The sequence below is a fragment of the Amblyomma americanum genome, chromosome 1 (genome assembly GCF_052857255.1).
Source record: "Amblyomma americanum isolate KBUSLIRL-KWMA chromosome 1, ASM5285725v1, whole genome shotgun sequence".
Classification (NCBI taxonomy): domain Eukaryota; kingdom Metazoa; phylum Arthropoda; class Arachnida; order Ixodida; family Ixodidae; genus Amblyomma; species Amblyomma americanum.
Genome location: NC_135497.1, coordinates 37,793,244 through 37,815,794, shown reverse-complemented (window position 1 = coordinate 37,815,794; position 22,551 = coordinate 37,793,244). Strand labels below are relative to the sequence as shown.

The 22,551-nt window shown below is 45.0% G+C and overlaps 1 protein-coding gene across 3 annotated transcripts in view; it reads left to right on the top strand.

Annotated features, from left to right (window-relative positions):
* Positions 1-22,551, top strand: part of LOC144112665 (uncharacterized) — a 132,416-nt gene that overhangs the window by 105,477 nt on the left and 4,388 nt on the right. For all 3 annotated transcript variants that reach the window (XM_077645477.1, XM_077645479.1, XM_077645478.1), the window contains 5 exons: positions 738-1,085; positions 4,594-4,776; positions 10,204-10,328; positions 13,350-13,516; positions 19,678-19,838. In XM_077645477.1, coding sequence (XP_077501603.1) covers positions 738-1,085; positions 4,594-4,776; positions 10,204-10,328; positions 13,350-13,516; positions 19,678-19,838 — 984 coding nt within the window. The remainder of the gene's footprint in view (positions 1-737; positions 1,086-4,593; positions 4,777-10,203; positions 10,329-13,349; positions 13,517-19,677; positions 19,839-22,551) is intronic.

Here is a 22,551-nt window from a genome sequence, read left to right as displayed (position 1 = left end):
TGCAAGCAGGTTTAAAAACAACTTAACCTCCTTAGTTTTTATGGTTTGTAGCTTTGCCACATTGCTGGTGTTAATTCTAAACTACAGCTGTAAATATTCACATCTTTTCGTTTTTTGTTCCAAAAGTAAGCTTTCTTCCCTGATAAACTGCTCCAAATTTAACATTTTGTGCTCCAAACATAATTTTTTTCTTTGTTCTATAGCATGTTCCAAGTTTTAGTTTTTTCTGCTCGAAATCTAAGATTTTCCCACTCTGAAAATTGCTCCAAATTCTACTTTAGTTGTTGCACCCCTAAAGTAGTATTAATGGCACACACACAATGAAAAACATAAAACAGCAGCAGCTGCTTCAACAAATGTAGGCATAGATGGAGAAGATTTTGCTGCTATGGTGCAATAATTACCTCTTGTGTTTGCATGCACTGTTACCATTGGCTGTTGTGCACAGTTTCTCTCTGAAAGAGTGAGGTTGAGGCTAAGTTTTTCTTTACTAATTTCTTGATTGGGCACCTTGCTTGCATACATTGAAAAGGTTAGCTTACTTTTGTTTTTGTCGATGATGGTCAGCAACCAGCCAGCCAGCTTATGAAGAGGGGTTTTATCTACACGTGACGCCATGGGCCATGGCAGCTTCTGCATGCATGAGGGATGAGGAAAATAGAGCTCACCTGAACTAAGGAAGACAATGGCATCTCATTCTCGCGTCTCTTTTTGGAATGCATGCCGCTGCTGCCCAGGTACCTGTGACCCTGGCCTCGGCTGTGCCAGCGCAGCCCTTTGCCGTGTGTAGCACAACCAGCAGCATAGCGAGTGGCGGAGGCCCCCTAGGTGCAGCTGGGGCTGCTGGAGGAGCTGCGGGGGCACCTCACTACCACCTGCCACTGTTCACACCATCCTTCTTCGCTGCGCCGCTGCTTGCGGCCTCAGGCCACCATCACCACGTGGCACCCTGCGGATGCTGCTTCCACCACCACCAGTTTGCAGCTCCAGCTTTCCTCCATCCCACACACCAAATGATGGCTGCAGCTGCAGCCCCCCTGGCTACCCACCAGAGGGCACCCCAGCATGCTACACTGCTGCCACAGGTGAGCACAGGCTTATTCCACAGGCTTTTTTGCAGTGAGCACAGCCGCGGTGGGATGTCTGGCAACAACGTGGAATTGTCTGAAATTTTATGCATCTGGACAGAGCAACGAACAGTCAGGGATCCGATAAAAAATTGAGCCATCTCAGGGAACAGGACTAACTGAAATTAACCAAGGTGGTCTGTAGTGAATAGCAGCTGTAGAGAAACTGCCCAGCGCACAGTGCACGCAAACTGGCATGACGTCGTACATCATACAGAAACCTCAACATATACAGGTTTGAGCTATGCTTACAGGGTCACAAAAAGCTGTTACAAAAATCATTTTGTCCTTGTGCCAAGACAATGCTGCTTTTGAAAGGAGGTGTATAAGTAAACAGTGGATACCTTGTTTAAAGCCTTGAATACGTATCTCTGGCAGCACAGGTACATTAGAACTCTGCTGTAGTAAACTCGTGTGTAGAAAGTGAAACTGCAGTCCTATTTCACCTCCCGTAGGCTACTACACTTTTTTTGTTAGATTTTTTTCAAACAAAAAAGTGAGCCAAATATGTCCCTAGATGAACGCAAGAGCCACTCTGAAAAAATGTGACAAAAACGACTCCTGGCTTCATTGAGGGGAACGTAAAAAAATGTTTAGTTTAAATGAAGTGCCGACTAGGCTTTTGTTGAACCTGTACGTCTTTGCACGTTGAAAGCGTTACTAGCTGCCTTTGCGAAAGGTCGAAAGCACTGGATACAGAGTGGGACACGGCAGATTTCACTCATTTGTAGTTGGCACGTGCTTCTTTCCAAGTAGTGGAGCACTAGCCCCACCTTTTTCTTGACGAGCTGCGGAGGTGGGGTGGAGGTTTCACTGTGTATCAGTACCAATGATTATCTGGTGTTTTTTTTTTGTTTTATGTCTAGAACATAGAGGTATTGACGGTGAAAACAGGAAATGGACAAACTTGCCAGGCATGTCTGAGAAGAGAGCTGACGGCGTTCAGGCAAAACCTTCGATCAGTGCTAACTCAAACTGCTCTTTATCCTGCTCTCATGGAATGACAGAAACTACAGTTGATCGAGAGCACTTATAATGTAACAATTTATACTGCGGTACAGGATATAGTGCTGTTTTTGGCACCTACCGGTCTGCCTTGCATAAGGCTAGATGTAAAGTCATACTGCTTAGTAATATGCGGTCACGTGAAGCAAAATACCGGTTATAGTGCTGTTTTGAAATCTGCTAGGTGACTGCGCGGAACAGCAAATGTGCTTCTCTGCGGGGCACCAGGGCTTTTAAGGAGCGCCGCTGCTTATTCCACAAAACAAGCACAACAAATAATTGTGCAGCGATTGATGCCCGACCTGACAGGAATACGAGAGCGTGGATTGTTTCCGTGATCACTGACACTTCGCTGCTAATGAGTGCAGGCTTCGTGCACGCGCGCCACTCTCTCTTTCTCCCTCAGCGTCCACGCGTTGCTTCTGTCTTACACAAGGTTACGTCACAGCTATGCTTCTCTTTGTTCTCCTCCCCAACCAGCACACACTACAAGCCCGGCATGCATCTTCTCTTTCTATTTTCCCCCCTTCCTCTGGCATCTCCTCTTCAGCCTTTCTATTTTCCCCCTCCCTCTGGTATCTCCTCTTCAGCCTTTCGTCGCCGAGCTGCCATCCTTATGGCGTCCTTGTCATCCGTGTATTGCATCTGTAAGGTGGCAATAGAATCCTTGCAGTGATGCGATTGCAGTGCCAATTGCACCACACTGTGCCGAAAGGAAAAGCCTGCTACAGACTGCTGCATTATGACGCAATAGGAGTAATCTGTGCCAAACCTGCGCTAAAAATCTGTATTGCTCAACAAAATTCTCGGGCGCCGCGTGTTATATTTCTTGAACGTATGCATGCTGCATATCAAGCTGGCCGGGCCCGTTGTCGCCCCGCGTAATGAAAACAGAGAAACGAAATAGGCCTGCAGCACGCAGGGATTTGCAGTGGTCATTCTGTTGTGTGGAGGGCACGCTGGAAATGCGCACAGCAAAAGTATTCACAAACAGCACCGGTCGTGACTTCCACTTCCTTGCTCGGCCAAAGTGGGGAAAGGGCATTTCGGGGTTCGCTTCGTTGCCCTATCAAAAGGAGACAGACTGTCCTCGATAATTTTTTTTTTTTCACTCGCATCGAACTGTCTCCATGCTGCGTGGTTCCCGTTCTCCAGAGCATATACAACGGTGTGCAACTTCAGTTTCGCATCGTAGCTTCTTCGCCTCGCAGGCGGCGTCATGTTGAGTAAAAACATGGCAGCAGCGTGCACTTCATGCCGCCGCTGCATCCAGTCCGGTTGGTGCGAGGTAATGGGTTTCTAGCCGTAGGATAACATTTAAAAAGTTTTAGCAGAGCGCATTCTGCTGCCGTTAACTACATCCGCAGTGAGCTATCGGCGCATGTGCAGGCGGCCCTGAGGAAGTGCACACTGGCAATTGTGCAGGCTTAGTTGGGTCCCCGGCTCCCCGCTGAAGCGGATCACGGTAGCGAATCATGCTGTGCTAAAACTGTGTAATAACTCGATTTTTCTGTTTCGCACATTGATTTACTTTTCAAACATAGTTACTAGGAACGGCAATAGATAGTGCGCGGTGGTGCGCCAGTTTTTGCTGTATATGAGTCGCACTGACGAAAAATCTTTTAAAAAGTGCGACTTATACACCGGAAAAAACGGTATATATCTGCACCGAAAAGCTCTTTTGGCTGCTCCAAAAGCTGCTTCAAAGTGACCTCGGGCAATCACATCACTGTCCTTTGGCTAAAGTGAAAGCTTATTGCACAAAGAATGGCTTGGGCGATGTAGTGTTGAAGTGCTTCTGCTCGGTGGAAAATGAGCTTATCCGCAACGCTGTGAAGAGGCAGCAGCAGGCCAAAATCGCAGCTTTTTTTTCCCAGCTGCACATGACGTACCTCAGAAAACAATGTTTTAGCATATCGCGCGCAGTGCCTCCATGGAGGTTGGTGCGGCTGCCTGCCTTCATGAACTGGGCATGCGCTGATAATGATGAGCACATGCTCACTTCCATGCCGGCGGTTGCTGTAACCTTCGTGGCCATGCTTCATGCGGTATGCTATAACTAATCTAAGCGTGCAGTGAACTTTTTTTTTTTTTTCTAGTTGTAATCAAAGCGTTTTTGAAAGTAAAGCTACCCATCTGGAGTGCGGATTTTCACGGCCCCCGCGACATACATCATAAGCGGTCTACAAAAGATTTTCTTTTTACTCGTGAGGTGGCAGCACCATGCAAACTGGCTTAAAATGTACCCGTGCTTGACTGCAGGCACTGAAGTTTGTTTAAATTTGGTCTCTCTCACCACAATGGGTTAGCCATTATTTCAAGATGCAAGACTGAGTTCATGAGGGTGTAATATGTTGTGCACTAAGGTGTTAACGCATTTTTAGCTGTTTGAGATGGTGAGTTAGGAAGGGGGGCATTAGGGTTGCATGCTTTTGTCAAAAGGCGTGCTCTTCTTTTGCAGTCTCAGGAGCCAGACCTCGAGCTTCTGGCTGAGCAGCGGCGAAATGGAGGTGCTTATGGCGGCCTGTCTCCTCAGATAGGCCACCATGCAGCACCAGGCACGCACTCTCCTTCACCTCCGATCTCGCACCTCCTGCCAGATGCTGTGACTACCGTGACTCCTCAGTCAGACTTCATATGCATGGTGCGTTCTTTGGCATTCACGAGGGGGTACCCTTTCCTCCCTACTTGCGCTGCGCCAGCAGACATGAAACACAAATGCATTGGTTGCACCGATGCCTTGGAGAAAATGTTAGAAGCCTTTTCATAGTTGCCAACTGTCCATTAACACGATGCAAAGTTGAGCTTACAAATTATACAAGATAGCCAACTTCTCCACCTGCCACCGTGGCTCAGTGTTTGCAGTGTTCGGCTGCTTAGCATGAGGGCACGGGATCAATTCTGGCTGTGGCACCCACGTTTTGATAGAGGCAAGATGAAAGGATACCGTTGCTGTGCTGTTCAATTTCAGTCCACATTAGAGAACCCTGGCTGGCTTTCATCTCTTCCTTTAAAGGTGCACTAAAGAGGAATCTGAACTCGTCTTTTTACCGCGGGAACTCTATCTACACGTTCTGGGCATTCTTAGAAACTTCGAATTATTGTCCTGTGCAGCCGATTGCCCTAATTAAATCGGATTAAACGTCCCGGCTCCTGCCTTTTTTTGAACCCAACGCGGTAGGTAGGCGGAGTCAACCAATGCGTGGAGTGCCTTTCAGCCAGTCCAGTGGCGGCTTCGCTTTCGCTTTTATTTTGTTTTTTAGGTTTCTGTGAATAAACAGTTTCAGTCACAGGCAATATAGCCGCAAATTAGGCCCAAGGAAATAAAGATACACGAGGACTCTTTGATTTACATATCACTTCACCGATGGCAGAGCGGCAAGCAGCCACGGGACTGGCTGGCCCGTTGATGGACTCCTCCTACTTGCCACGTTGAGTTAAAAAAAAAAAGACGGGAGCTGGGACGTTTATTCCGATTTAATTAAGGCAATCGGCTACACAGGAAAATAATTCAAAGTTTCTAAGAACGCCTCGAACGTGTAGATAGAGTTCTCGCTATAAAAAGATGAGTTCAGATTCCTCTTTAGCACGCCTTTAACTCGTTCCTTTTCTTTGCGATGGGGTTGAGGTGTCCATAGAGTGTGAGGTAGAGCTTTTCGTTTCCTCATTACCAATTTTTTTTTCTTTGCAACTTCTCTGGATCTCTCTAGTTCTTTGTCTACACCAAATGCATGCCTTTCTGCTTAAGGGGAGACGCTCCTCGGAAACTTTAATATTGATGCCAGATAAATGAAAATTGCACCAGTTATAGAGATTGATCTCCTCTTTCCAAATCTGCTTTTATTTCCAAGATAGATTGATGCTTTCATGTTCCAAGTACCATGCACATGTGAAAAACTGTGCTTGCTAAGACACCTGCTGGACATGCCAATGAGCACGAGGAAGCAGTGTAAAATAGTTTTTTCTTGTTCCTAATACTCCACTAAGTGCAAATAAGCAAGGAAATAGTGCACCTGTGTCATGCACCATTTTACCGGAATTTAAGCTCATGCTTCCTTTTCAGAAGCCAGCGCATAAATATTTTGGAACCTTTCATACTTATAAACATTACCAATTGTATTGAAACCTAGATACTTGCATTCTACATACCTTAAAGATTATGCATGCCAAATTTGGTCTTGATCCGAGTACAACAAGTACGTAAAAGGTTGCATCCAATAGCCATTTTTGGTCCAAATTAAGAAGTTCAGAAAAATGCAATTGCAAGTTGCGAATGTTGTTTACTACTGTTCTACCAAGTATATTTGCATGAAAATTGGAGACAATACAGGCCAGAGCATTCTCCTAGAGCATACAGCTTTAGAATAGGCCTGCACCATATGTTGGTCCCTCAGAGCTTTTTTTAGCAGCATCTTGAAGACAAGTCTTTCTGGCTAGACGGCAGCGACGAGCCCTTGCCTCGGCTGTCTGCTTTGTAAACATTCTTGAAATTCTGCATTTGTCACAATTCTTGCCCAGAGTGAGGAGTTCTCTTGAAGGAAGAACACCCAGTTCCTCCAGCACATTCTCAAAGGCCTTGTGTCCTTGATTAAACCATAAGACAGCAAGTGATGTTGCCATCTCCACAACTGTGCGTGAGGTGAACCTTGTCTTGGGGCACAAGTGATTCGGCTGCATTTTGAGTTTTCCCCTTCACACCAGAGAGCAGCTGTTCATCTGTAAGCCTCTTGAATGTGGGCAGCATTGCCTTGCCCTGGCTGTTGGTGAGGATGGGAGTGTGTGCTGGGGCTGCCTGACCCAATGCTTCTGCCCTCTTGAACTTGCACCATGAGTCCCCTCCATCCGGGCAAAATTTGTGGCTTTTGGCTGCATCCGTCGAGCATGACTGGAAGAAGGATGCCCAAACTGCACGATACATGCCTTGCACACTTCCTCTGTTGGCAGTGATGGCTACTTGAAAGTAGGTTTGCAGCTTCTGGATGACTGCATCTGTGAGCATGTGGCCTCTTGGCATTTTGAGCTTTCATAGTGCAGTCCCAAGCCACTTGGAAACGTGGCTAGTGCAGTCCTCTTTTGGGATGGGCACACCGTTATACACACTTGGCGTTGACACAGCTGTAAAGGCCTTGCTGTCTCCGTCACTTAGGAAGGTTGTGAATTTCAGGGGAGTGCTGTAGGACTCTGTCCTATTCCATATCCTCAGAGCAGCATTTGTTTCCATGGCGTGTGCTGAGCAATCAACATTTTTTTCACACACTGGCATGTGGAACACTTGCCATATTTCCTCCTCCCCTTTATCTTCAAATTCCTCGTGGGTACTGCAGCTCTGACAGTAATTAGATAAAACTTCAAAATCTAGGCAAAGCCCTGTTTCTACAGAAATGGCTGTGCCTACACCATTATGGCTCTTATGGCCTCTCTTTTGCCAAGTGCCATCAAACATGACAGCTAAATTGGTGTCACTTTGCGAGCCAACTCCAAGTTCTCGACCACTGCCTTCATACCCGCGAGGTGCACCTTCTTCGTCATGATGTTGAACGATTTCTGATGCATCGGTTTGGGTAATCCAAGAATTGCGCAGAATCGGACGAGTTGGTTGTGTCCTGCTCCAACAGCACGCGCCGCAACCACGGCCTTGACGTTCACGGCGAAGCTCTCCCTAGCGCTGGCAGATGGACGCGCTTCACCGTTGTAGTCTCCCGCCAGAGTTGCACGCCGCAATGAATACGTCGACGAAACAACAAATGTGGGACATGCTTCATTGTTGCAACGCAACTCCAGAAACGACGCGAGGCCTTTCCGCTTCCCAGCCAGCTCATCAATCGTAGGCTCGCATCGTCCGCACTCCGGGCATGCTGCGCCGCTCACAAGGTCATTCACGGCGCCGATCTCGCAGGTAAAAGCACTCGCTGACTCTTCACCACCCCTGCCTTCATTTTCGAAGAATCCTATCTTCTTTTCCGACGCGCCAACGAAACTGTCAACGCTTTCGATGAAGTTCGAACATCCAGCCGGCTCCGAAGCGTCAGAAGCGTCGCCTCTGCTGAGGTTAGGCTTAGCTGCCGCGGGCATCTCCGTCGCACGCCGCTTCACTTTCCTGCGAGTTCCCTTGAATTTATGCTTCGTCCGAAACTTGATACGTTTCTTCTCGGTATCCATACTAACGAAAAGCAGAAATATTTGCAATAGCTTGTGGAGCACGTAGAGAGAGGTGCGTGTCGCAGAAGAGCAGACGCCGCAACGCCGCTTCGCGAGCTAGGAGCCAATGGCGTGGCCATGATCGAACCACGTGATGTGGAAGCGCTCGGTTTTTGGTGGTGGAAAATGCTGTTTTTATTATTATTTCTTGGCAGTTTGCGCAGCGGCAAAGCCCACCTCCGGGAGAAAAATCGTAGGCCTAGCTCCTCAGGCAAGCCCAGTGCAGTACGATTCCGCGATTTGATGCCTCACGCGCTTGAAAATGGGTCAGATCTGCACCTTTTCTGGCCACTGCGAGTACTTTAACAGGGGTTTTCGATAATTTCCAGATCAATTATGGCTCTTATTTTTGCATACATGAAAGAGGAATGCTCAAATTTACTAAAGCAGTCAAAAACACAGAAGTGATTTTTTTTTACTTAAAATTGCATTTTTTCGACTCGCGTCTCCCCTTAACTAGTACGTTAAACCAAGCTTCAAGCTCCTACTTTTAATTGCGAGTACATGTAAAATAACCTAGGCTTCAATTTTTTTTAAATATATTTTTTATGTGTATAAACAGTCCTGTGCTGTGTGTGCATTAGTGAAGTCGCATCTGGGTACACTGGATACATAGTTGCAAGAAAAGAAATGAAATCACAGGTATTTTCTAATGCCTACCGGCTCCAATCTGCATTCTTTGCTCAGGGATAGTTGACGTAACATTGAGGTTTATAAACGAGCAAGGCTCTTTGTTTGTCTGAGAAATGTCTTGGAAGGCTCTTTGTTTGTCTGAGAAATGTCTTGGGTGTTGTAGGGTGCAGTTTGAGAGATGCTTACAAAAGTTTTTGAAGGTGCCAATTACAAGTGAGCAATAAAACATGTAATCCCTCTGCCCTTTTTTCTTGACTCTCAACTCTCGTCGTGCTGGGAGCAGTGACCCCAAGGCTGTGGCATGTTGCTGCATATTTTTTTCATTCATCCATTCGATCAGGGTGCAATGGGGCTGGGGCGCCTTAAAAAAAAAAATTGTAATGTTATTATTGGTTACAGCCTCAAGACCTTAATCTAGCTTAATTAGTACAAGTTAATTCAATTTGCCACCTGCCATGGTGGCACAGTGGAGAGGCAGGTCCCCCTCTCCACATTTAGGGGAAAGTGCTAAAGGGAAGAGAGAAAGGGTGGGAGGCGACTGGTGGCCTACCGGCTTGGAAGGTTATGGTGAGAATAGAGGAATGCACAGCCCGAGGGTGGTTCTGTGATAAAATTCACAGCTATATGGCTGACCCAAAATTATCACAGCTTTTGCCAATTGATGCTCTAAGTCGGTAGGCTTAGCTCTGCTACCTTGCAGTTTTTTTCCCTTGGTTCTCAACTCCTGTCATGCTTGGGGCCGTGACCACTGATAGAGGCCGTGCCATGTTACTACTCATTATTTTTTTCATTCATTCATTTAGTCTTTCAATTGTTGGGAAACTAGCTCTTAATTTCCCCATGTTGCTATCCAACCCACTTGCAAGGGTGCATTTTTTGAGCAGGTGACATCTGCTTTCTGATGGTGTTACCCTTGATAATGAGAAGGAATGATTGCTCTGTGCATTTCTATACTACACTGCTCTAAAATGCAGTCCAACACCTCTGCTGTGTAATGATCTGTAATGGATGCCGGTGGGCGTGGAGGAACTTAGCTTTGCATTTTGTTTGAGATCTGTGTGCTGCAGTGTAGTGTGTGGTATAGTATAGTTTGGTGAGAGCTGCCAGCCTCTACCTGCTGAGCTTGCTTATCCACTATGCATAAAGGTGGCAAGGCCCCTTAAAGTGATTTTTTTTTTTTGCCTGCTTGGGTCTCATCAAAGCCACTTGTTTGTTTATCTGGTGTTTACTTGCACTCCAGGTGCATCCCCGCCGCTTGGTTCATGGGCGGCGCAGCTCTGGCCGCCGCTGGCGCGCTCCTTTAATGGCCGCCACACCTCCCCCTCCACCACCACCTCCACACCCAGGCTTCCTACTGCACCTCTTGTGAGTACAGCTTGCTGTCCTTCATATTATACACACTTCATGCCCTGGCATGTGATCGAGCTGAGCTCAGTGCATGAGCTCAGCTCGAGTGTTTAATGCTGTAGAAACTTGTAAACTGTCGGCACGCATACGACCAAAATGGTGCTGGAATGAAGTGTGCAGAAATGTGGGTTTTAGAGGGAAGTCGGCAGTCGGGTCTCATGGTGTATACCTGCTTAAGCTTGTGCAGTTCAAGTTCTTTTCCTTGCTGTGCAATTACACACTGAAAATTCTTCACTGTACAGTAGCATGCATACCAGGGTCACTAGTAAGTTGTGGAAAATAGTGTGCTCTTGTGTTGATGTATGCCCAAGTTTCGGATTATGGGTTCAGTGTTAAGTTTGGACAGGTGAAACAGGTTGTACTAGTATAGATAAGTGTGGCAGTTGTATCTGCATGCATGGCTGTGTTGTGCTTGTAGTGATTGGAGTATAAATTTTGAAGATGTACCATCAGCGTTGAATCTGATTTGTGAACAGGCTAGCTAAACCTGCAATCACAAAAACTTGAGGCTCTTTGCTCCCGGAGGAGAAATACAGGCAGGTTCCAAAAATTGTTCTTCTTCCCATTGGTGTGGAAATCAACTCACCTAATATTCAGTCTCCCTTAACTTAAATCTATATTAATGCGAAAGCATTACTAGGCTATGTCGACAGCGAACCTGTCGCCAAAACATGTCTGCAGCCATTGTGGGGAACTAGAAAGAGGTATCGTCAAAAGAGTGGTGATGATCGGATGAATATTTAATTAGAGCCAAAAATGTGGAAAAAGTGGCCGTGGCCAGGTCAAAAGTGGCGCCAAATTTGAAACGCTGGAAGTGTGGTACCATGTGACCGGAAGTGTGGCCACCAAATTTGAAAGTTTGGAACGAAGCGTGGTGGGAATTACACGAATTGCATAAATTCTCTCATTCAGATGATTATGTGATCGATAACGCCTTCGCATTACTCCAATGCGGGTTGCCGCAGTGACCTCTAACGTTGTTGTTTATCTGTTCGCGCTTCAATCGACGCTGACCATGCCTAATGCTTAATATTAATACCTGAAGTCTCTGGATATGCTCTTAACTTTTAACTCTTTCATTACCACAGGAAAAAAGACTGTCTTTGTTAGGTCTAAGACTCAATTTTTTCCTGCAAAATATGTGAATTGTAAGAATGCAAAATTTATATGAAAATGATGGCAATAGAATGTGCTTTCTGAAGGCGATTTATTTAAATACGAAAACTCTGTGTGAGTATTGCCAAAAAATCTGCCAAACACACACAAAGTTGAAAATTTATAAAAAAAAAATTGTATGTACAAGATTATATGTCTTGGAGGAAAAATATTAGAAACATTCTGGAACGTACAAAATATTTTCAGTTTATTCATTAAGTAGCCACCAAAAGATTGAATTTATAACTCAAAAACCTTTAGAGCTAGTGGTTTATTTTTTTTTACACCACATGAAAAAAGGCCGTTTTCAAAGTGTGTTTGCTATCAGCTTTTCTCACTGAGTAAAAAAATTTTCAAAGTAATATGTAATCTACCAAAATTTATCTTGATAAATGTACTTTTTGACATTATCAGTTTGAGCTAAAAGTGTTAAATCTTTAAAGAAGCAGAAAAAAAGTGCAGAAACACACAAAAGTATGTCTGCCATACCATTTGTGTTGATCTGCTCGCATGGAAATTACGCAAGGTAATACAGTAGTAACTCCTTGTAGCAAATAGGTAAAAAAACTAAAATGGTTCGATCCTGGAGGTACCAAGCAGGATTAAACAGAAACGCTAGTCGCTCAAGATGAATACTTCAAGATTTTGAATACCAAACATTTGGTTCGAATCGCATATCGAATACTTTACTATTCGACTGAGTATTCGAAATTATCGAGTATTCGAAATTGAAACGCATTCTTGATATGCTTACCTAGTATGTGTTTCAGGGCAGTATGTGTTTGTGTTTACTGATGGGTGTTTCAAGGCAGTGTATGCCTATTTCGTTTTTTTTTTTTTAAGAACTTTTTTTTTGCCCAAGCTACTACACACAACATTGCTTGAGGTCCTTGAAATTACTATGCCAGAGCCTGAAAAGTCCTTGAAAACCCTAAATTTTTTCCACTAAAATTGATATGTACCCGGCTGCTAACAGTCGCTTCATTTTAATACCTGACCTCCCAAAGTAGTCTCAGTTAACGGCAAAGAACAGATATACAGGGTGTCCCAGCTAACTTTAGCCGGGGCTTAAAAATATGCGTCGGCACTCTAAGACTATGTGACCAGATGCATGTTGCTGACTGTTGTATGGAGCAACGGATGTATGGTTGTGTGGAGCAACTTTCCATCTATTATGATCTCTTCGTTCCTACACGGAACGTTTGAGAGCAATGTAATCGCGGCACTCAAGGGGGCATGTCACGTGGTATTTTTTTGTATTTCGTGGGCATCTGCACTGGGCGAAAAAAAGCTAATACGTAATATATGGAAAGTTAGAAACTGTTCAATCGGGACGTTTTGCAGACCGTTCTGCAACTTACTCATTGGAATGTTTTCTGTATCCTGATTGCTTGCAAAATTGGTTAATTAATCTCAACTAATTATGCAGTTAAGCACAATACAGAGATAGTGTGACTTGCTCCATACAATAGCCAGCAACATGCATCTGGTCACATAGTCTAAGAGTGCCACGGCGTATTTTTAAACCCTGGCTAAAGTTAGCTGGGACACCCTGTATAGGCTTTGGTTGCTACTCGCACGTCCTGGAGAATTTTATCCCTAATGGTACATTAGTATGTCTATGGGGGCTTTCAAGGAAAATTAAGGGTTTAATTTCAAATGTCCAACTGTTTTATTTTGGCATGGCTTAAATGTTACTTGGTCAGCTTGGAATCTGTGCAGTTTGGTGGCTATTGTGCATGCTGCTGTGTTGTGTGTGTTATACATGTGGCCCTGGAAACTCCCATTATTGTTAATACTGTTGGTGCATCTTTGCTCATGCAGCTGGTGGCCTTACGACGGTTCTAGTGCCATGCTGTCCAACAACCCGATGCCAGCTTATGCTCCTGAAATGGCTACTGCTGAATCACCAGCTGCGGAAAACTACGAAGCTCTGCTGAACTTGGCTGAGAGGTTGGGTGAAGCCAAACCCCGCGGCTTACCAAGGGCAGGTATGTGCTTCCTGGCCATTTTTCTCCAGTCATGCCTGACTTGGCAGCGACATTTTGCTGTGTGCTGTAATTGCAAATAGGGTTGTGTGACTAGTACATTGCAGTATATACATTTTCTTTAGGAGATACAGTAGCCGACGGGTAATTCGGACTTTGATGGGGCACCGTCAGTCACCCCATAGAAGCGCATACATATTCGCGACGGATATTTCGGACTAATTTTAGGCGCTTGCGGGCCAAAATCAGCCTGCACCACAAGGCGCCATCTTGGATTGAGGTGGATTTACTCTGCAGTTGGATTGGCTTGACATAATTTCGGCACCTCATTTTTGCCAGTAGAGGTCCCTGCGATCTCTGCCACTTCTCTGCCATTTCGGCAGTCGGATTGTCATCGCCGTCAACTTGCTTTTGTCGCCAACGTTGTCGTGGGCAGTTATCGCTTGTCTCATACGTTCGCCATACGCCGTTCTGTCACTTGGGTTTCTCCGACTGCGTTGACAGAGTGGCGCTCCGTCTTCATGAATTTACATCCGTTCGCCGTTTTGTGATTGCGTCCAATGGTTCCACCGATTTGAATGAAAAGTGCCTTGTCTTTGCGTGTGTTTGATGAGCGGTATGGTGCACACTCGAGTTGTGGACAACAAGGCCCTGCCGATGCCGCCGAATTCATCAAAGAAGTGTGGGAAGTATTCAACTAAACGCCATAACATTGCTGTCTAGCATGTAATGTGAAAGCACAAATTTGGTGCAAATACAGGCGCAGATTGTCTCCAGCAAGGGAAATTTTCCGCAAGGTAAAATCAGTGACTTTTTTTAAAGTCGATTTCATCCCAATAAAGTGATTTTTTTTGTACTTCACAGATTTTTCGGACTGTTCGATTATTCGGACTATTTTTGGGGTCCCTTCAAGTCTGAAAAAATCAGTCGGCGACTGTATCTGTGCAGTGTTTCACCAAATTTGAGCCTTGTATGTACAGAATTTATCGAGGTGTAAAAGAAGACATTAGGTTAGGTGTGTATCATGCTAATGGGCAAAACAGTTTCTCGATGCAGTGAAACCTAGATTGGTCGCACATGTCTCGCACAACTTTCTTTCTTCGTAGCGCAGCTTGCAGTTCCTGTATTGCTCATTTTTTTTTTTTTTTTTGGCTTCTGCTGAAGACCTTGGGGTGCATCACCTGGTGGAACAACCAGAGGAACCATGGGGTCTACAGAATATCGCTCATCACATCCTAACAGCTGCTCAATCAGTTCTAGTGTGAGAGCGAACGGGTCTAGCGTGAAATCTTTGGCAATTCTGGCACTTCAGGATTCTGTCGGCGGTGCTTGTAAAACAGTATAAAACTGTTCACTTCCGCAATGTCTATGCAATGGAAAAACAGCGTCTTCCACCAGCGCACGCGGTCATATTTGTCGACTCCAAGCATGCCCGCATTGTACTCATCTATGAGTTGTGGCTTCCTAATCGAGACTTATGCTCAGTTGTCCACTTTTTTCCTTAATTTCGCAAGAACAAACTCATTTGCTGTGTGGGCTGTAGACTGCCTGGCTGTAGACTCATTTGCTGTGGGCTGCCACTGCAGGTGCAAAACATCCTTATCCCGCAGCCAGTGAACATATCTTTCTGTTCCCCCCCCCCCCCCCCCCCCCCCCATTTTGTGTCCTTTAGTTCACTGAGAAAGCCCCTGGCAATCTAAATGGGGGGAAAAAAAAATCTTAGTCTGGCAAAGTTCATTAATTATCCTTTTTTTTGAGCCAGGAACATTCACTTGTTTGAATGTCCTGCGCTTTCTGATATCCATGGTGATTCAGCTGCAAGTCCTTACTGGGCTTACCAACTGCTGTACTTCAAATGGTCTTGCAGCCATTGACTGTTTTAGAGGCCTACGTAGCCCTTAAGGTGGAAGTTCCTGTCCTGTGCATAGTAGTCAGTGCTGCCAACATCAAGCATTCGGTGAGCATCTCAGCTGCACTGTGAGCGAAGTACGGAAGGAGGGAATGAAAGAAAGGAGAGGAAAGAGGCACTGCAGTGAAGGGCTACGGGTGTATCTCGTCCACATTATTTTCTTTTATCAGGACTTCACGAGAAAGAGTTGTCCATGACGAAAGACACATGCCTGATTCATAGTGTTGTTCTGCATCATGGCGTGCCTCTTTAACTCCTTCCTTCACGGCGCAGTCCACATGTCCACTCAGTGCGAGACTGCTACTGGGTCTTTACTTATAACAACCACTAACCCAGAGGTAGAGGCACACTGTGTGGCTTGAGCGTCCCTCACTGCTTTATGTTAATGGACGCAGCTTCCGAGAGGAAGGATGCTTGTGTCGCAAACAATGCTATGACTGGTGGCGTTGCAACACTGCTCTGGGGCCGCTTTAAAGTTGCTTCCTTTGGTCGCTAGGTTATGTGTTAGGGTATTGCCGTCGACGTGGGAAACTTCATCCCTGAGGAGAGCTGACATTCCACTGCCAGTCCCGGAGTTGCCGTGTGTGGGTGAACCACACACAGCAACTCCGGGACTGACTCGCGTCAGTCGCATGGAGGAACAATGTCATGTATAAGCTCTCAGGAGGGGGAAGCTGCGCTTAAATGAGTGGCTAGATATTTCTTGCAAGCGGGAAGAGGCACTAGCAGAGCAAGGGCCATCGCATCTGCCTGAGCAGTCGTACCCGCAGAAACGGAATAAGACCAAGTGTATGGCACATGCAATCCCCGAGGTGCAGGCGTGCAAGCTTTAAACAAACTGTGAAAGACTGCAGCATCCTCAAGTACGGGCTCGCCGAGTAGAATGCCCCCATTAAAGGCACCATGAACCTTCAATTCACCCGCATGCGGTAGTGGTGCATCCATATAGCCGCGCCGGATGGACTAGAACAATCGTATATCCCAAAAGTATAAATTGTTAAATAATTACATTAAGATGAACTTGAAGGGACTATGAAAATGTATTCGTCTTATCAGAATTTCATCTTTACAGGAGTGCCACAGAAAAAGACGTGGTGAGCTAGGTGCATCTAAATATATGTTACATGAAAACAGTGAATGAAGGGTTTTTCAGCAAGACGATATTTGCAAATAGATTGTTTATATTGCACTGTTCATGAATTGCGTTGAAGAATGAGGGCATAAAGCAAGCCCACGTTATCCTACTTAAAAACAGTATTAGTCTAGGTTTTTTTTTTTCCACCGCTCTTTTTTTCTCTTTTCCGTAATCTGCTCTAAGGTGTCCAGTTTGGTAGCTGTGTGTCTCTCTCATGCCGTTCGCAATGTAGCTGCTAACTCTAAGTGCAGGTGCACTGCGCGCTTTTCTGTCTTTCGCAGGCAGTGAGCATGAACCAATATCTGGCTATCTGTGCTGCACTAAGGCGTGTTGCAATGCCGCATTGGTTGAAAATTCGATGCCGGAATTTTAAGCCTCAAATCAAAGAACGCGTGCACTCCGCACCTATGTGCATTTTAGTCAGACAGAGACAATGCGTGGCACATGACGCGCTCACAATACCAAGATCTGGTCGCATTGACCTCTGTGCCAAGCGCAGGCAGGCACGGAGGTGCCCTGCTTTCTTCACGTCACGAAAGTGGTTATGGCGCTCTGCTGCTGACCCGAAAGATGCGGTGTGTAATCCCGGCCACAGCGGTCGAATTTCGATGGAGGTGAATTTCTAGAAGCCCGTGTACTGTGCGATGTCAGTGCACGTTGAGCCCTTCACTACGGTGTCCCTCATAGCCCGAGTCACTTTGGGACGTTAAGCCCCCATGAACCATAAACCACACTGTCAAGAAAGCTTCCCCCAAGAAAGCACGCTCTCACAAGGCAGCTTTCCCAGTCCTTTGCTCAAAGGTGCACGGGAGATATTTTGGTGGGGTGCACTCTCTTGTGTAAAAGCATTTTATGTAGCTTTTTTTCTTTACTTAGAGCCATGCGACCCTCGCAACTTCCATTGTGTGGCGTGGCCATGGTTTGTTGTCGCTGCTTAAGTTCGTCTTAATCGAAGCATCGTTCATTTTATCCAAGAATTGGTCTTGTAGGGAGTTTACTTTATTCGCAAGAGCACAACGGAAAAGGTGCTAGCACTGATCGTCTGCGTTACCATAAATGTGTAGTCACCATATAACTTTTTTTCACTTAAATATTGCCATTATGTAAAATGAATTCCTTTTGCATTGCTCAATTGTTGCAAGTGTAAGGTGCAGTGCTTTGGCACAAAAGAATTCGTAGTGACAGGTAATTTTCATTTATTAATTTTTTTTATGTATGTGGGACATTGCATGAGAGGTGTGCTGGTTTACGGCAATAAATTGTGACAGGCTTGTGGTATACATGGTTATGATGAGACAGCTTCTTCGATGGCATTCTTGAAGCATGTAGGATCACCGATGAGCGCCAGATGGTTGGGAAGGTCATTCCAGTCATGAGCAGTGGGCACAAAGAATGACTCGTGAAATGTGTGAAAAAAAAAACTTGCGATAGAAGCAGAGGCGTGAAATTTGGTGGCGAGAAGCGAGAGAAGGGTGCTCCCATTATGAAGGGCGCTACAATGGTCCCTTTATCAGGTTTGAGTCTGCTTGCTGTCAAGCTCAAAGCAAAAAACCTCAAAGTTATTTTTCGGTTCTTGGTATTTGGGTGTCACAAGAGGTGATCTAATCACTCTGTCCCCTCTTAAGACATTTTGTCAACTGTCCAGTCAGTGCAGCACTGCTTGCGCTTTTGTGGACGTGTTGATCTGAGTTGCTGCCCACCTGTGCAGTGCCATATTTTACATGCAAATGATAATTAGCTGTGGTTTGTTTAAATACAAAATTTGATATTTTTATTCTTTTAGGTACAGCTGCTGTACGTGATAATGAGCATGAGTTTGTAGGTTTGGTTTCAAGCCACAGTGCCCTTTCACTGGAGGTGAAATGCAAAAGTCAGTGTACAGTAAAACCTCGTGATCTTAACTCCTGTTAATTCGAAAATCTGGAAATTTCCAACTGGAGCATTGTAGCGGCCAACATCCATGTCATCTAAGGCATCTGATTCTTGCTAATTTGAACACTGCTGAAGTTGCATTGGTTACTTCAGCATGGGCTTCTGTAAGGAGGCTGTTCAAATCCCTTCATTCAGTTAGTTGTTCAAGTACCCCCTAAAGCCTGAATTGCATTACATGGTGCATTGTTGCCCACGCACATAACGGCAGGCATGATGGTGATTGAAAGTCGCTAAGCCAAGAAATTATCCAGTCGTGCAGTTTCTCTTCCTTATTCGTGCTGCCAGCCTGCAGCAACCATGACTATTGGCTGTGCATCAGCCAGCTAGCCAAGCCCAGCTGTATGTAGTTTTCTTTTGGAAGCTGATTGGCATTTAAATCTTGGTTTTCAGGCACCAACTGGTGTTCTTATGCTGCCATGTGTAAGGTTCTTCCGGTGCTGTAGAAACTGTGCCGTGGAGCATTTCTGCTTATATATACCCAACAGCTTGCACACAGTACAGAAATGGACAGAACTGTGCAAGATCATCATTGTGCTATGCAGTTTTCATCTTGAAAGCTGACAGCTGTTGCCCTGTTTTTCACCAAATAAGTTTGCTATGGTGTGAGCAGTTTTTGTCAGTTTTCTCCCGAGGCGATTCGGTAATTCAACCCTTAGATACTGGACGTTCTTCCTCTCTCTTGAATGTCGAATTGACAAGGTTTTACTGTACTAAGGTTTCAGTGCATGTTTAAATCCAGAGCCCTCCACTGCAGTGTGCCTGGCAACCAGTTGTAGCTTTGACCATCAAAAAATTTTTAAGCTGTATGTGGCAGTACTGAAAACTTTGTGGTGGTCTGAACAAAGGAGTATGCTTCATACATTTGGAATTGTGTAATTTCATGGTTTTTATTCTTTGGAGTTCATCCTTTGGAGTGTCCAGAGTAGACCTGACGTAACTGTTAAAGGCCTCTAAAATATTCACATGCCATGTGTGACTGCATGCTAGTTTATAGGTGGGAGCTGTTGTGTGATGAAGAATTCTGATTGAGCTGATAAGGACAAATCAGTGCCAGTCTTGTCAAATATTTTAATCATACATAGTCAATTCTATGACATCACCAGGGCTGTGTAGCATACCGTTGACAGCCAAGGCTAGTTTGTCCCTTGCTCATCAGGCGGTCGACGGGTGGCACCATTTTCTGTGCAGAGATCGAGCAACTGCTGTCTTACCGTTTCAACCCTGAGACGCACGAGTCCGAGCAGACATCATGTGTGGTATGCATGTGCGACTTCGAAGCCCGGCAGGTCCTGCGTGTGCTTCCCTGTGCACATGAGTTCCATGCCCGCTGTGTTGACAAGTGGCTCAAGGTGGGTGGAATTGTGCAGTTGTACATGAGTATTGCAACTTCTGCACTAAGGGATTTTGTCACTGTGCAGCCTACTTGACTGGGTCTGCTGTGTCATCTTTCCACTGATGTGCAGAATTTTAATGCCACACTTCTGTACACTCCAGTACTAACATTGGAGCAAATCCTATTTTGGGTATGAGTAAAGGTGTTGTGTTGCGGTACCTCCTAAACAAAGGCTTATTTGCAACAGCTGTGCAATGATGCAGTTGCAATTAAGAGCAGCAGTCGGAGGTCCCACAAATAGGTCTCACATCCCACAAATACATTTGCACCTTATGTAGGTCAACTCCCCCAATTTCCGGCCATTTTCACAGAAAGTCAGCACAGCTTCAGTGAGTTTGACATTCAGTGTACTCGCTATTTTTTTTTCATGCAATGAGAAAAATACATGATTTTGAAAAAACTATTAAAAAATATTTCAGAAAATTATATATGTACAGGCAAATACTGTGGCAAAATGGTGCATGTTCTTTGCACCTGAAATAAACAAAACCAGACTGACAGCGCCACATAAGAAATGATGTTCACAGCAGTGTATACTATTCAATTATGCAGCATAGCAGTATCCAACCTGTAATGTGGTCATATAAGATGAAATCCATAAAATGACATATGACTGCCAGCTAAAAATAACATGATGGCTAGTACAACCTTATTAACTCGGAAGAGTTCAAGGAACCGAAAGAAATGCTCTAATCACCTGAAGGTCGATTTATAAATTTCCCCGCGTCCTCCAGAAAAAAAAAATGCCGAAAATGCAAAGCCTTATGAGGAAGCTATCGCACAAACACCAAAAAGCCCGTGTCGAGCACACAGTTTCGTCGTGCGGGAAGAATAACACGGACGTAAGTGAGGGAAGCATACATCGGCGTTGGAACGGCGAGACTGCTTCTGAAAAGGACAAATAATTATCAGCAATGCGGCAATCGGCATCCGAAACCGGCGCAGAGCTAGGTTCGGATGATGGGCGATTGCGTGAGCCAACAGCTGCTGTCACCGCGGGCTAGTGGCGAAGCTCAGAAAACAAAACTACGTCGCCAGGATATTTTTTTGTCTGGCGACAGAGGCTTCCGATTGTTGTCACGGTCACAATGCACCATGCAATAGGAGAGGTTTTTGCACAATCGCTTGCCCTGTTGCGACACCTTGACTCGCTCCTTCGCGAGCCTTATGCAAAGTTCCGCAAGTGGGCTTTCCCACATATCATAGTTGACTAAGACAGGATGGTAGAGGTCACGCTTGGAGATTATGAAGGCTACAGGACGAATGCCATGGGTGTGGGTATTAAGCATGTAACTTATTATGGAAGGATAAAAAAAAATGCGCTTTCTTGCAGCGACTGTTCGAAGCGGGTGGTTGGCCATCTTGATATCAGGTGTCGTATGTGGGAAAGCCCACTTGCAGAATTTCACTCAAGGTCAAGCGTTGCAGCGGCCGAATGCAATCAGTCCATGAGATAAATGCTGGAGAAAAGAAAATGAAGAGAACGCATTTGTATTGTTTTCCTGTCATTTCAAACTCTTATCATCTCGTAATTTGCCCAGATATTATGGTTTTGCCATGGCCGAATTTATGAAAATCAGCGTGGTATACGATCGCTGGCGAATATTCTAAAATTTCCTAATATTCTGAAATTTTCAAATGTCAATTTCTCGAATACGAGTGTGGTGAACCGAATATCAAACATATTCTCTAAAAATTGCTATTTGCTTCGAATTCGTTTTGAACTGAAAAAGCACTATTCGCATGTCCCTAATTTTTTTTTATAATTCTCCTGAGGTCTCTCTCTTTATATTTGTACAGTAAGGTAAATTATTAATTTTCCGATCTTTCTGTCAGTCTTACTGATGACCATAACAATATTAGTATTTAAATTAGGAAACAAGGGGCCTTAGCCGTGCATTCCAGCTGTTGCTCCCATTTTGTTCACGCTTTTGCAGTATGAGAGAGTGATGTTGGTTTTAGCTCCTAAAATATAGCCATGCTTCCAGTTGCATGCTGTACAGAAACTGCTACGGCTACAGTGTGAGTGACCTTGTACAGCCAGATTGGGAGTTTTATGCGAATAAATCATTGAGGAAATGTGCTAGCTAGATCCCTGAGAAGCTTTAAAGAACCTGCCTTCGTTTTGATTGTTAAAGTGGTCGTGTGGCTCAAGTGTTTTTTTCTTCTTTGTACTACATGGTGATGTCTTAATGCCGAATGAAATTGGCGGAATCCTAATATCTGATAATTTAATCTGCTCCTGAAATTCAATTTTCGGGCCAGTGATATCAAAACATAGTGGCAATTTTTGGCGGTGGCTGTGAGGTGATAGCCAGGTTGGATGCCGACTTTCCGATTGATTGGGTGCCCAGTTTGAACTTAGTTCCTTTATACTCTGGAAAGGGATCCAAAATGTCTGAGTGTTGTAAGCATGGGTGGGAAAAGAGTGAAATAGAAGCAGTACAAGAGAGCAAAAACTAATGAGAATGATGCTAGGGGTGCCACTTTTCACTTTGTCATGAAGGTGAGCACTGCTGTCAAACTGCTGATACCGAGAAGGCAGCAAAAAAAAAAACAAAAAACAGTTGACACACCGTGACTAAAAATGTGAAGGGAAAAGCTGAACAGGAGATGTGATGTGAGGGGTAGTGGTAGCTTTCCAGTCCTACCATCGCCAAAGGGATTAA